We start from the raw sequence: 14,464 nt of genomic DNA, 5'->3' as shown, positions 1-14,464 counted from the left end.
CCACCAGGTCTCCGTTATCCCAATGACATCATATTTCTTTGCACTGAGCAGGAGGACGAGCTCGTCCTGCTTGTTGCCCAGGCTCCTGGCCACAATGACGTTGTGACAATAAAATCAGTTCTTATAATTAGAACTATTATAATGTCATACATTCTTTTGGCCTCAATGGCAAATAAACTTGTCCTGATTCAACACATCAACAGGCCTATCTATATGAGTCCAGGCTGATACACATGGATAGGTTCCAGGTTTAGGACCTAATTTAATAAGCTCAAACCTTCTTGCTTTGTCCTATATAAGAATGTTTCAGACAAACTTCCCTGCTGTTTAGGGTCCACAGAAGGCTGCAAAAGGGTAGTTGCAGCCTCTGAGAAAAAAAAAAAGCAATGCAGTAGTGCCCTCAGTTGATAAGTGCTATTAATGCACATTTATAATCAAAACTAAACCCACCACTTCAAAAAGTTATACCATTTTTTTCCCCAAAAAATGTCCTTAATTTTAGTTGTTTCAATACAACATAGTAACAAGCAATAGAAGATACAAAGAATTTGGGCAGTACTGAGGAAGAGATATTCTTCAGTCTGGGAAACAGGGAGCCATCACATGAATAATTTCAATGACAAGAAACAGCAAATCCAAAGGAACTGAAAAGTTATAGTAGTTGAAACAAAAGAATTTCAGTCCCCAGTCTCAGTAGTGACTCAAAATAGCCAAGCTGTTAAAAAGAACATGACCCAGAACATTGATTAAAGTGCACAGTAAAAGACTGTCACCTCGTCCAAAACAAAGAATGCACTGGAGAAACACACAGTTTATTGATATATCAGGTTAAAATGTATTTATCAGAGGACACTGAACACAAAATGACATAAAGATTCAATTAAAAATTATGCCATTTGCATGTGGTGTAATTTCCTTTTGACTCTAGCAATGGATTCTTCTTCGTCTTCCCTCATGATCAGTGGTTTAGATATAGTACTAAATTAACTCAAAAGAATGGCCATGATTTGTATAATACTTCAATCACAACAGTGTGCACACTAGTAAAATTGTGCTTAAATATGTGCCTTTTAGAAACAAAAATTCTTCAGCAACTGGAAGGAGACTGACAACTTTGACAAGCACATTTTGATCAACCAGATTGGCTATGTTACTTTTGGTACCTTGAATGGAATATTTACAACACATAAACACTAGTTTACGTAAGTTTGCCATCTCCAGTTGGATTCTGCTGGATTTCTATGCAACTCTGCATATTTATTTTGTTTTCACTCACTGCTCTGTAACATTCATGGTATCAATTTTTGCAAGTTGCATATACTGCCTATACATTTAATCTAATAACTCTACACAAAAAAAAACTTTGTTAGTGAACAAATTATAGGAAAATAATACTTACTGCTGTTGGAAACACCCGAATTCTGTTTCCTGCTACGTCTAGAATTCTTAGTTTCCTCAGTTTGCAAAGCCCCTAGGAGTAAATGGGTAAAAAACAATTTGGTAAAAAAGGGCGGGGAAAGACCAGTAAGTTAAACTCCTCATAGATAAGAATGTCATCTCAGAGGTATCACTCAGTGATGAGATTGATGAAGAAAGCCTGAGTTATCTGATTAAAAAAAGAAAAAAACAAAGAGGAAAACTCAAAATGAATTAGAAAGAAGAAAATAGTGTAAGAGCAATGTTGCAGCCAAGATGATCTTGAAATTACGCAAGAAGCAAGCATGTCTTAGGGTGATAGCTTTTATCAAACCAACTATGTAACTGAGCTAAAGTTAGACAAGCTTTTAAATGAGACTGGATGAAGAATACCTTGCATTTGAAAGCTTATCTAATTTAATCCAAAATATATAGTTAGTCCAATAAAAAAAAAATATTACCATAAGAAATCCTTGCCTCTCAAAGTTGTCATTTCTGTTAACACTAAAAAAAATCAATCCTGAGTTATTTTTCAAAATTTCCAAGGACCTTTATCTCCCAATCCTTCTCCACCTTATTATGAATTAGTTATGGTGCAATACCTACACATGCACCTAGGACCGCAGCACTTTGAACAAAGGTGCTAAAGTGCAGGGCTAGACATCCAATACCTCCTCGTCTCAGTCACAGCCTCTTTCTTTCATTACAAAGGGATCCAGAGTAGTCTGTAAATTCACATTTCTCAGGCTCCTGTGTTCAGTAAACAAAAACTTTTAAATGGAGCGCCTGAATCTCTAAAATTACCAATAGACCCTATCTCCCAATCTCACTCAATTACCATTTCTTAACATAATTACTCAATTACCATGTCTTATTTCTGGTGGAACATGGGATAGAAAGACATGTAAGATTTTACTTTATGCTGTTATTTTTTCAAGTTTTTTCATTGATAAATTAAGTAGTAGTTACAAGCAGCTGCCAAGATATAATGGTATTAACAGCCTTTTTTCAACATTTTCTATTATAGCAGGCTTCATAGGTGCATTTTGTTTAATTGGACTGACATTTGCAGGTAACAAAGGTAATATACAAATAAAAAATAAACATAGTAAACAAAATAAACAAAGATCAAATATAAACTTTGCATGTTCAAAATCTTATTTTCTTCTCCTTGATGTACATACTGCTGAGCACCCACAGAACAAGCAACAGAACAAGCCTCAATCAGAATAGCCTACTACAAAAGCTGTACAAATCAGACTTGGTCGCAATAGTATGTATGCCATACTCCTAAGACCTGAAGTTGAAGACCATTCACTTATAGTCATAGAAGAAATATAACTTTATTTCTTCTGATTAGTTTAGAATGATATATTTCTCCTTTATCTTTACTTCTAGCTAAAAAGGAACACAAATAAAAGCTAAATACAACTAAACTTAATGTAAGATAAAATTTCTCAATGGGCCCTCATTTAAGGTCTAATTTTCCAAAGGTCTGGGGCTTTGTACATCTGCACATGGCATAAATACATAACTTACTAACTGTGCCAGCACTTACGCATCTGCATATCAGACAGTAAAGCAGCAGTGTCACAAAAGAAAAGTCCGAAAGCAAGGAACCTGATTCAGAATAAAAACTAGAGGCTCTTCCTTCTCCCTAAAAGCTAACTGGAATATGCAAGAGCTCAAGAGTTTTAAGATCAGTTATGTAACACATTTTAGATGTTTACTTTAGACTTCACCAAGGCAAACCAAGGCTTCTAATTTTGACTCAGGAAATGTTGTTATATGTTTGGCCATTAAAAGAGGTAAAAAGTTTTGACGATAAAACAGACTACAAAAGTATTTAAAACTTCATTTATTTATGCCAAATCCTTCCTGAAGCAACAGAGCTATGATACATTTCATTAAAGGCCCCATATTTTAAGAAAGCTCACATTATTTATTTAATGTCCAGCATTTCTCAAAATAATTAATAAAATGAACTTACATTAATTGCTTCCAGTTATTTGTTCAAACATCAAGTAAAGATTCACAATTAGTGATGTTACTGAATTTTAATTTCATAAAATTACTTCAAACCTTTACTTACAGTATAAGAAGAGAAATTTTAAAATAATATTTCCCAGGGCACTAAGTACCTGCAGTTTCCCTTAACTTTCAGTGAGTGTTCCGATTGCTCAAGCCTCCTGAAAGTCAGGATACTAGTTTGTTACTAGTTAGTTACTAGTTAACAGGTTTTAAAGTACAGATCTCTTGCTTGATTTTCTAAAATTAACAGAAAGAAAGTTTTCATAAATGGCCCCTCAGTCTCTGTACTCACAAAAATTAAAACAATACAAACACGTGGCATGAACGTAACTTACCAATTTTGCCAGCACTTGCAAAGCAAAAATTTTATGGCTACATGGAGTCATCATATGATAAATTAGTATGTGTATTTACAGTCTGAATTACTCTGCAGTAACTACCCATGTGGATAGTCTGAACCAATAGTTAAAGTCAGGTAACTTATCTTGCTTCAAAAAATGGGACATCTCACATGTACTACAGCATAAGACTGTGCACATTGATAACTACCATGAAGTAGCTAATACGTAGCAAATTTATGTCCTAGCCTGCCTTGTGGTAAATTGTTTATGTTGCCATACCTAAAGACAGACAGGATAGGTGCCTGTGCTTAGAAAAGGTGGGCCCCTACTTGTCCATTTTAGGCTTTGTTCCTATTTGGAAAGATTAATAAATCAGTTTTAAATTTCTATTTTCCAAATGTCCTTAAGAAAAGTATTTAAATAAACATCTTTGAGAGTGAAATTATCAAACATGTTTTAGTGATTGTAGGCATGCATTGTTAAGGTACTCTGGAAAACACACACCATTAAAGATTTGTTATTCAAATGTTTTCTTAAAATATGTACATTAATTAAAAGACAAAGTATGTTAGCGCAGGATTACTCACATCTGGAAGAACCTCTATCTGGTTTCTTGACAAGCACAGCATCCTGAGGTTTGTCATGTATCCAATTTCTTCAGGTACCATGATAAGACAGTTGTAGGACAGATGGAGTTCAGAAAGCTTTTCCAGGGAACATAGCTCTTTGGGAATACTTCCTATCTGATTATTATTTAAACTCATGTATTCCAGATTTTCTAACCTGTAAAATGAATAAAGTATTTTGTTGCACAGACTTAATGTAACCTAAATTACAGGGAATAATTGAAACTTTTATTGAAAAGTTTCCTATACAGGGATGTGTTCTATTTTTCATGACATACCTGTTTAAATATATTTATATGAAACATATGGTGGGCAGTTGTTAAGAGATTTAAGTCTACTATAAAGTATTCATATGATATGTAAATAGCAATTAATCATAACTTGTCTGACTGCTTTTATTACAGACTCTCAAAACAAAGGATTTGGCTGGGTGTGGGTACTTTTTGGAGCCATTTAAAGCAGACAGGAAATGCCTTCTGAATTCCAAATATTACATATATAATAAGATTGCATGTAGATGGCTTATAGACAGAACAGATTTCGTCCTACATGTCAGGGTGGGTCAGAAAATGCAAATAAATGAAGAGAAATGAAAATCAAATGAAAATGCAAGAATGAAATAATGTTTATTTTTAAATAGTTTGTTCTGAAGTAAATCTTAATATTTTTCCAAAAGGAAAATATCTTGGGCCATACTCAACAAGGAAATCAGCAAAATAACAGAGATGAGAGGTGTAACAGGCACAGCGGATGAGAATAGCTGATGACTGCAAACGTTGATAAAGTTTACCATTGCAAATTTGTTCGTTCTAATTTTGTTTTTACTTTTGCTGAATGTACTGGAGCTTTTTCACATTTTCCTCAATGCTGCTAAGACAATTTTGATGTGCTTATTTTTCTGTTCAAAATGCACTGAAAATAATTTAGAATGTCACTAAGAAAAAGCACCTTTACCCAACTATGGAAAAGAGAAGTTAAACTTCCAGGTCAGAAAATCTTGACTAATTAAAGGGAAGGAGGGCTTCTTCTTCCAAAGAATTTCTGGATAGGAACAGATGCCCTATTCTGGAACTAAGGAAACTTCCATATTCCCCAGAAATGTAAGAGATGAGTTAGTACACTACCTGCTGGGTCCTTGGGCACAATTTCTAGATGGGGTGAAGATGACTACATGTGCAATCTACGCCAGCCAACCACTCTGCAAGTAGAAAGGATCAGGGGGTGGTGATGCCTAGAAGAGCCACTTGAACCAGAAAAAACTGCCATACAAACCATGCTCATTTACTGCCCCCATCAGTGTACAGGAATCCCCTGTCAATGAACATGGGGTGGTAGATAGTTGAACAGCAGATGGCTGGGGTTGCATTAGCATGGCCTCGGCATCTGTGGACTCAAGATTCTTCGAGCTCACCTCAGAAAGCCAAAATGACAGCTTGGGCTCCTAAAATCTGTGAAGTTCCTCACCCTTCAGAACTTTCTTGCCCTTAGGCTTGTCTGCACTACTAATGTGTTCCTTGTCCGGGTCATGTCCAGAATTAACCGTAAACCGTGATTCAATGCATCATGAAATATAACTGTATTGTGACTCATCCCGTGCCAGGATCATTCTAAATTCTTTGTAGAAAGAGCACATAGTATGGTTGACACGCATGTGGAAGCTCATAAACCTAGGTATCTTGTACCAACACCTGGAATTCCTTGGCTTTGTGCCCTGCACTGCTGCTTATTCTGCTGGGGTCCCCTAGCAGCCAACAGCACAGTGATGGCATCATAATCATCCTGGCCACATTGGCTTTCTTGAAGTGTTTGCTGTACTTTTGCCTTCCTTTCCAGACTGCAAATGAGAACCTCCTCCTGGCTCCAGTTACTAGCAGCGCAGGCTGCAGTGGAAGCACTGCTGAAGGCAGTGGGTAGTGAAGTTATGAAATTAAGAAGATGAAAGGTCTTGGAAACATGTTCAAAATAGGATCTAAACCCCTACAGAAATGTCCTGGATGAAACAGGAATTCTCTGTAGTACTACAATTGACGAAACAGGAATTCTTTGTAGCACCCTGTAGCACCATATATAATCTCTGAATAGTTACATATAACGTTACAGCCAGGGTGGAAAATTATTTGGGCCCTGGGCCACATAGGTTATTTTGGTGAGCTGTTGTGGGCCAGGTCAGCACCCAGTCCCCGGCCATGCAACAACTCACCAAAACTCCTTATGTGGAATGGGGCCCCAAGAAGCTTTGTTCAGGAGCAGGAGGGGCAGGCAAGGCTGGGATCACAGGGAAGGTTTGCAAGGTGGTGACAGTGTGGGGCCAGGGCTCGGGCAGGGTCAGAGACACAATCCACTGCCAGCATGCCCCTGCAGCGGGCATGGGTACCACAGCCAGAGGTGTGCAGAGAGTGGACTGCAGCCCTGCCCTGCCCTGCCCCAGCCCTGTGCCCAAGATTCTGGCCCCAGCACCAGATGCAGCTTTCCACCCACCTGCACATCCTGTCCGTGTGGCTCCCAGGAGTTGTATCTGGTACCAAGACTAGAATCTTGAAGCAGTGACAGCGCAGGGTTGGGCAGAGCTGGAAGCCATTGCTGGGCCTCACTGGGAGGCTTCAGCGCCTATGAGGGGGAGGGGAGGGCTGTGAGCCCCACGGAGGAGGCTTGGGAGGAACTTAGCCTCCCTCTTTCCTCCCCTCGCTTGGCAGTGCACAGCTGGGGGAAGAAGGATGCACCCAGCAGTCACTCCACACCCTGACACTTGCAGCAGCCAGGACTGGGCTGGAGTGAGGGGAGGCAAGTGATGCTGGGATCACCTGCCCTGTGCCAGCCTGCAGCTCACCCTAGGATGCCCACAAGGTGGCAGCAGCCCACAGCCCTGCCAGCTCAGTGTGGGATGGAGCAGTGCAGGGGCAGTGGCAAAAGCCTTGGTGAGGGCACTGCATCTGGGACCAGGGTTGAGGGCTGATTTCCATGAAGACCAGCCCCAGATGCAGGTCCCTGCCCAGCTGCCCACGGTCTCCATGGAGATTGGCCCCTGGCTCTGGTCTTGGACACAGCAGCTTCACTGGGGCTTCTGCCACTTCCCCTGCACTACTCTGCTCCACCCCACACTTACCCAGTTGGGCTGGGGGCTGCTGTTACCATCCAGGCATTGTGGGACAAGCTGTGGGCTGGGATGGGATGAGGGTACCCCAGTACCATGCACAGGGGCCAAGGGACCCACTGCAGGCCAGGCAAAATCACTCCACTGGCTAGATCTGGTCTGCGGGCTGTATTTTGCCCACCCATGCATTAGGTCTCTTGTTCTACCAGAATCCCAGAGTACAGAGCTCAGAGCCCAGTTAGGACTGTGGACTGCAGCTCTGCTCACTGCAGCAGCAGGCACCAGTGCCCACTGGTCAGTGACAGGCTGTTGAGTTGCTCTTCCCTGGTGGCAGTGCAGAGGAGCAAATCCCTATTGCCCCCTAGTTAGAGTATGCCTTCATGGCAACTTTGCAGTGCTCTAGTTAGGGAGCTCTGAACCCCCCTATATATAGCACTATATTTTGTAGGGCTACAAATGCACATCTGTCCACAGCCAGAGTGGCCACTTCAGAAAGGACACAAAACAAATACAAATACTACTGGGTAAAAACAGTTAAACTGGGGAAGGACTGTAGATACCCTGTTCCAAATACTTTCTGCACTGATATGATTTTAACCCCTCACCTGTCCATTGCTTTTTAAAACCAGTAACAGACCACTTCTGGTGCCTTCCCTCATGGGTAGAGTTAAAGGAAGGAAGTTGGGAGAGGTTGAAACTTCTGAGCAATAACCTTTTCAAGAGAAGGGCTTTCGTGTCCCCATACATTTTACATCACCTAAAGCAAGAGGGCACAGCCATAGTACCAATAATGATTTTTAATTTCACAAATTCAAGTTTTGCAATGAAGTTTACAACTTTACAGTGCAAAATATTTGGGGGAAAAATGTGTTCTAAAAGGACTTTGTGATAAAATGTAAAAAGAAATGTTGTTATTGTACCTCAGTTCATTCCATAAAGCACAAAAGTTACATCTGTGGTACTCAAAGTAAATATTTTAGATGTTCTAGTTCAGCATATATTAAAAGATAATACACAAACATCAACATACTCAAAGACAACATTAAAAAGATTGGTTCTTGAACTCTAAGAGCTGGATCACAACTGTTGTTCTCAATCTTTAAGTGTTTCCAATTATATATTAATCCACAGGAATGAAAAGACCTCATCCCATATCCCTTTCAAGAAAGGCATCAAAAAGACAACCTGACTGTGAGAGAGAAAAATTAAAAGAAAATAGTGCAGTGCTTTAAAAAAATAACAAGTCAAAAAATTACAATTTCATTTCTTGCTGCTCAGCTATATAGTAAAAAGTCATAAAGCTTCCCCAGCAATTAGAAGTAGTAGTTTGTCACAATGATGATCAGGTAAATAATACATCCAAACCAAATACATTGTACATTAATATAATTTGTACAGCTTTGAGAAATTCTTTCATAATCAAAATTACCTGTGTATTTCTGGAGGAAGATATTTAAGCCTGTTGTTGTTCAAATTCAGAAGTGTCAGTTTTTCTAATCCATCTGTTAAGAAACACATCCTTAATCCAAAAAACACACAATTTATATTCTTTGTCGACCGGAATGTTTATCTTCACACATTCTCTTTCTCTCTCTCACAAATACTGTCATAATCACCCTCATTTAGGAGGACAACATTTTATACTTTACTTTCCTAACAGTGTCTAGAAGATTGTATGAAAGCCAGGGATTTTTAACAGATGAATTTTCCCTTAAAACATTAGGTCTGTAGACTACTTCTTCAACATACTTTCTTAAATGTTTACAAATTCAGATTCTCTAAATTAAAGAACAGAACCCGCAACAACCATCGTACAGACGTGCTAAAGTCATTGGGAGCCTTGCCTACATAAGAACTGCAGTATTCTAAAGTTTTGTTATGATCCATGAATGCTACAACTATATATGTAGTTTATTGTATGTTATTTCTGTTGACAGAAAAGCATGCTAATAAATTTATCTTGATTCTGGTAGTGATATAGTACACTGATTTGGGGATGCAATTAATACTTGCGCTGACCCCCAGTTTTAATCTTTTTTTGTTGTTGTTTTGCTATCTAGTTGTTAGAGACTGACATTCATTCATTTGACTCTTGACACAGACTGGAGTGCTTTACACAGATTTTTTACAATATCCTTGCTCTTGAGCTATGCCATTTTCTGAGACTGTGAAGAAGCTGAAATAGTTCAGATTTTATTCTGAATGTTTTGCTCAGGTCTTTCTTCAAAGATTCATGGCTTATAACAAAAAGAGAGACCACTGTGATTCATTTAGTCTGACCTTCTGAATAATATAGAGCACAGGACTTCCATGAATTATAGTTTTAACTAAAGAGGAGGTTCTCAAACTGTGGGTCGCAACCCCCGAGGAGTTGCAAGCAAGTTAAAAGGGGGCCGCAAACTTCCCAGAGGGTACACATGGTGGTGCATGGAAGTGGGGGGAGGCAGCGCGGAGTGGTGGATGGCAGTAGCAGCTGCTGTGTGCAGGCTCCCTGCTGCCGCCATCCAGCACTTGGGGTCACAGTATCACAAACTTTGAGAACCCCTGAACTAAAGTATTTTCAAAATTGGGAAAATATCCAATCTTGAATTTAAAATTTCCAGTAATGGAACTATTTCCTACAATTATTTTGTTTCTGTTTAAAAAATTGTGCTTTTAGTCTCAAATTCTAGTTACAGGATCTTTTTGGTACTAAACTGCAGAGCCTTCAAGGGCAGATTAAATCATACTTTAACCTTCTCTTTTATAGCCTAAATCAGTTCAAGTCTTGTGTCTTTCACTCTTCCAAAGCATTTCTTCCAATTTAAAATAATTTTCCTAGCTATTCTCTTTTCCATTTTTTTAAATTATTTTTTTACTTAAAACTACTGGGTAAAATTCAACTCCTCAGCAAGTAGGCAGTGCCAATTACTTTGACTTTACTTGCACCACTGAAGAATATTTTGTGAATATTCAATATTAAAATTAGCCAGTGGTCAAAAGACATTCCTGATAAGAGTTTCCAAACCCTTACTAGGTATTATGCTAAATTTCTTTATTGTGCTTATTATTATTTTCTTTTATTTTTTTCACATTCAACTGATTCATAAGAAATGTTACATATAACTGGCTTACATACCACTGTGATAAGTATACTGAAAAAACCTAAAGTGAAATATTCAAACAAAAATTCAAGATCAATTTGTTCACACTTAATTTTACTATTTGGCAAGTTAGAATCCTGTGATTATATTCACTATCACCTCCACAAGCTACAAGCATCTTACTAATTATGCTTCCTAACACTACTTTTATATGTATAAAGGACTCATTAGTATGGCACATAACTAAAGATCAGTGTTTTTGACAGATTTGAGGATAATAAATTGCTGAAACAGCACAATGTCTGCATTTCTCCAGACTGGAGGATTCTGCCCCACCACAAACTGGTACAGCCTGTGATGAACGTATAGACATTCCACATCAGGGTTAGGGACAGAAGTTATACATAAATTGGCTTAGGTAATCAGAAACTGGTTTAAACTTGTAACAGAACAAGAGTTCAGTGCACATAAACCAGTTTCAAAATGGCTGAAACTGTTTTAAGATAAACCTGGTTGAATGTAGTATCAGACTTAACTGATTTGTGTTAAAACAGTTTAAGAAACTTCTGTCCCAGACCCCTTCCTGGTTCAAGTTAAATCATAGTCCCCAAGCATCCCGGCATACTTTGCAGCCCTGGGCTGGGCTGTAGAGACTGCTCCAGCAGAGAAGGGTTGTGGGCTGGGGGGGGCCGGCAGGGTAGGGACTGCCCTTCCGCCCCCCGCAAACCCCAGCTGGGGTCTGGGGCCAGGGAGGAGGGTTAAAACCCTCTTCCCCCGAGTACAAGGCTGCCCTGTTCTGCTAAACTTACTGTTGGCTGTGACTCTGGACAGGAAGAGGAAGTGATGAGCAATGCTGCAGAATCCTGCTGCTGTGATTCTGGACTGCAAATCCCAGAGACTTCAGGGGGGTCAGGAAGAGGAAGGAAACGCACAGCCCATGCTGGCTACGTGCCAGAGCCATGCTCTTGTATCCCCCAGCTTTGGGCCTGAACCACTGCATATGGCTGTATTTCCTTAATCAAAACTGAATGTCTATTCACTTGTTAGTCAATTTAATCTCTGCATCTTAAACTAACCTGCAAAGACTGAAACGATTCAGCCTTAGGCGTTTTGACTGTCTGTACTTAGCCAAGAGGACCGTGTGTAGATGAAACGAGATGCATGTGTGCACAACACTCGAAAGCAGGCTAAATGCTTTTTCACCACTTTAGTGGTGTCAGTGTTTGCACACCTCAGTGGCATACTGCGCATTAATTCTACCTGCTGTAGGAAATTCAGTGATGTAATGCACTTTAAATGACTTGGAGCGCAGCAAACTAAAACTCCTTCGAGGAGTTTGCTGCCCTACAGTCACAGAGTGAAGCACCGGGCTCCATGCAGCTCGGCAGCTCCATAGGAAGCCCTGCAGGCAGCCTGTCAGCAGCCCAAGAAAGCAGGCTCTACCCAAGAAAAGCAGCAAGCCTGATCTCCACCCCCGGAGCCTGCCTGCCTGAGCTGCACGGGGACCCAGTGCTTCCCTCCATGGCTGCAGTGCCCCCTGGGACCACCTGAGCCGGGTGTCACATGAGGGATGGACTCTACCAGCTGCCCCACCCCTGCAGCCCAGGGACTGCTCTGCCTCCCCTTCCCACTGTAGAGGCAAGTAAGTCAGCAAGGTGCATGACATGGGGTTTTAATCAGCCCTAAATTGAAGCCGTATTTTATAAAACCCAACGCTTCAATTTAGGGCCCCTGTTTTGTCTACACGTGCCCCAGGACTATAGAAGAAGGTAATCATGGGGAGTTTGAAAGGAAGGCACACATACAGTAAGGACTGATTTTTAAAGGAAAACTGAAGATTTAGGAGTTAAAAACAAGGTAGGAAAAAAATGGAGACAGGAAGAAAGGAAATAATAGGAAATGTACATATTTATATAGCACTTTCCATCCCCAGTGCATCCTATATTCAAGAAACCTTTCACACACAACCTTGAGCTATTGTCACTTCTGGGACTGACTGTAGCAGCTGTTTAACAGTACAAAACACTTTAGAGTATACAGTAAAATAAACAAAGACGACAATTAGAGAATAAACATACTATAATTTCTCCATGTACCCCATGTAAGTGCATAGCCTTCAGACTAAGAAAAATCCATGCATGAATATGGAACATGCATTTATCCAAATTTAAAGTCCACTCAATGATATGGTATTAGCAGCTCTAAAACTGACTGGCTGCTCCATTTCCAGGCTTCTGATAGCAGCTCCCACGGTAATAATTAAAAACTCTGAAAGGAATCAGTTTCAAGGCTACCAGTGTTACAGCACAAACAGCTTTTGAATAATTTTTGCTATGGATTCAGGGGGCTGCAGCTGCACCCCATTTTGACTGTGAAGCATATGCACAGTAAGCTCACTAGCTTCTTTGGCACAGCTCCAGAATCCAGGGAGTGAACACCATGGCTTCCCTCCATCCCTGTTTTTTCCCTGCCATCAAATTTCATAGAATCATAGAAGTAGGATCAGAAGGGACCTTATAGATTTTGAAGTCCGACCCCCTGCCTGGGCAGGAGAAAAAATTGGGCTCAAATGATCCCAGCTAGGTAGGCACCAAACCTCCTCTTAAAGACCCCCAGGGTAGGAGCCAGCACCACTTCCCTTGGAAGTTGGTTCCAGATCCTAGCCACCCTAACTGTGAAGTAGTTCTTATGGAGAACTACTATTCGGCAGCAGGCAAAGGGGTGAGGGACTCAGTGGGAGTAGCAGCGGCACCAGTGTTCACCACCTAAGCTCTGGTGCCATCTCAAAGCAACTGAAGCTGCTCTGATAAATGGAAGAGTTCAGAGTATGGCATAGCCAAAGGGTGAGGGGAAGTGGTGGAGCCACATGCTCCTCATACCTCCCCCTGGATCTGTGCATGCACAGCACTGTCAGTGATGTGATATTAAAAGCCTCAAAACTGCCCGTCTCCCCCTATTCTCAAAGTTTTTAATAGTAACCATCAAGGTGACTACGAAGTAGACAGATACAGTTTGCATTTACTTAACCAGAACAGTACTGAGTTTCAAAACAGACAATAGAGCCAAAAGCTACTGAGCACTTAAGGTGCTTACTATCTTAAGGGATAAGCAGAAACCTAGAGTTCACTGGTGCAAGTAGCGAACAACGAATTTGGACTGGCAATGTCTTGTACAGTTAAGCAAATTCTGCACTGATCCAGTATGCATAAGTGGAGTACAGTACAGTACACTGGAGTACAGTAAAATGTTGAAATAGTAATTGCATATCAAGCTGGGGGAATGGCTTAACCTACCACCTCATGTATAGTATGGTGCATTTTAGAAAAATTTACCTACCTACAGTTTTGGGCACACAACATACAAACAGACATGCATATGTACATTGCTGCAGGACTAGATTAAGGAGGGATGTGGCAGAGCAGTCACACCTCCCTTCTGCCACTATTGTCCCCAGCTGAGCCCAACACCCTGCACAGCCTCACCCTACACCTGGAGCCCCTGGGCTGGCATGGCATACTGGGAGTTTAGCAGGGTGCAGGCACACAGAGGAGGGGATGCACCCTCTGCTACCACTGATCTGGGCATGGGGAGGAGCCCCAGAGCCACCTCTGCTCTGCTCCAGGTGCAGACTGAGACTGCACAGAATGCTGGGCTTGGCCAGAGAAAGTACCTATTCCTTTTCCACCTCTCCCCTGGTCCCCACTACATCCCCCTCCTCTTGCCTTTCATACTGTTTCCAGAGCTGCTTCTGTCCTACTCTAGCCAGACTCCAGTAAGCAGCTACCTGTTGTTCCAGGCTTGGCCTGGGACAGCCTTGGTGGCAGTTTCCTCCTTCCTGCATCTACTCCCAGCCAGGAGGGGGCTAATCTGGGAGGG

The 14,464-nt window shown here is 40.9% G+C and overlaps 1 protein-coding gene across 3 annotated transcripts in view; it reads right to left on the bottom strand.

The window, feature by feature from the left end:
* Positions 1–14,464, bottom strand: part of LRRC69 (leucine rich repeat containing 69) — an 87,931-nt gene that overhangs the window by 66,893 nt on the left and 6,574 nt on the right. For all 3 annotated transcript variants that reach the window (XM_019550371.1, XM_019550379.1, XM_019550364.1), the window contains exons 3-5: positions 8,935–9,007; positions 4,376–4,571; positions 1,400–1,471 (exon numbers count right to left, since the gene is read on the bottom strand). In XM_019550371.1, the coding sequence (XP_019405916.1) occupies positions 1,400–1,471; positions 4,376–4,571; positions 8,935–9,007 (341 nt within the window). The remainder of the gene's footprint in view (positions 1–1,399; positions 1,472–4,375; positions 4,572–8,934; positions 9,008–14,464) is intronic.

Source organism: Crocodylus porosus, unplaced genomic scaffold (assembly GCF_001723895.1).
Source record: "Crocodylus porosus isolate Cpor-Errol unplaced genomic scaffold, CroPor_comp1, whole genome shotgun sequence".
Lineage (NCBI taxonomy): Eukaryota > Metazoa > Chordata > Crocodylia > Crocodylidae > Crocodylus > Crocodylus porosus.
This window is presented reverse-complemented; position numbering and strand designations above follow the sequence as displayed.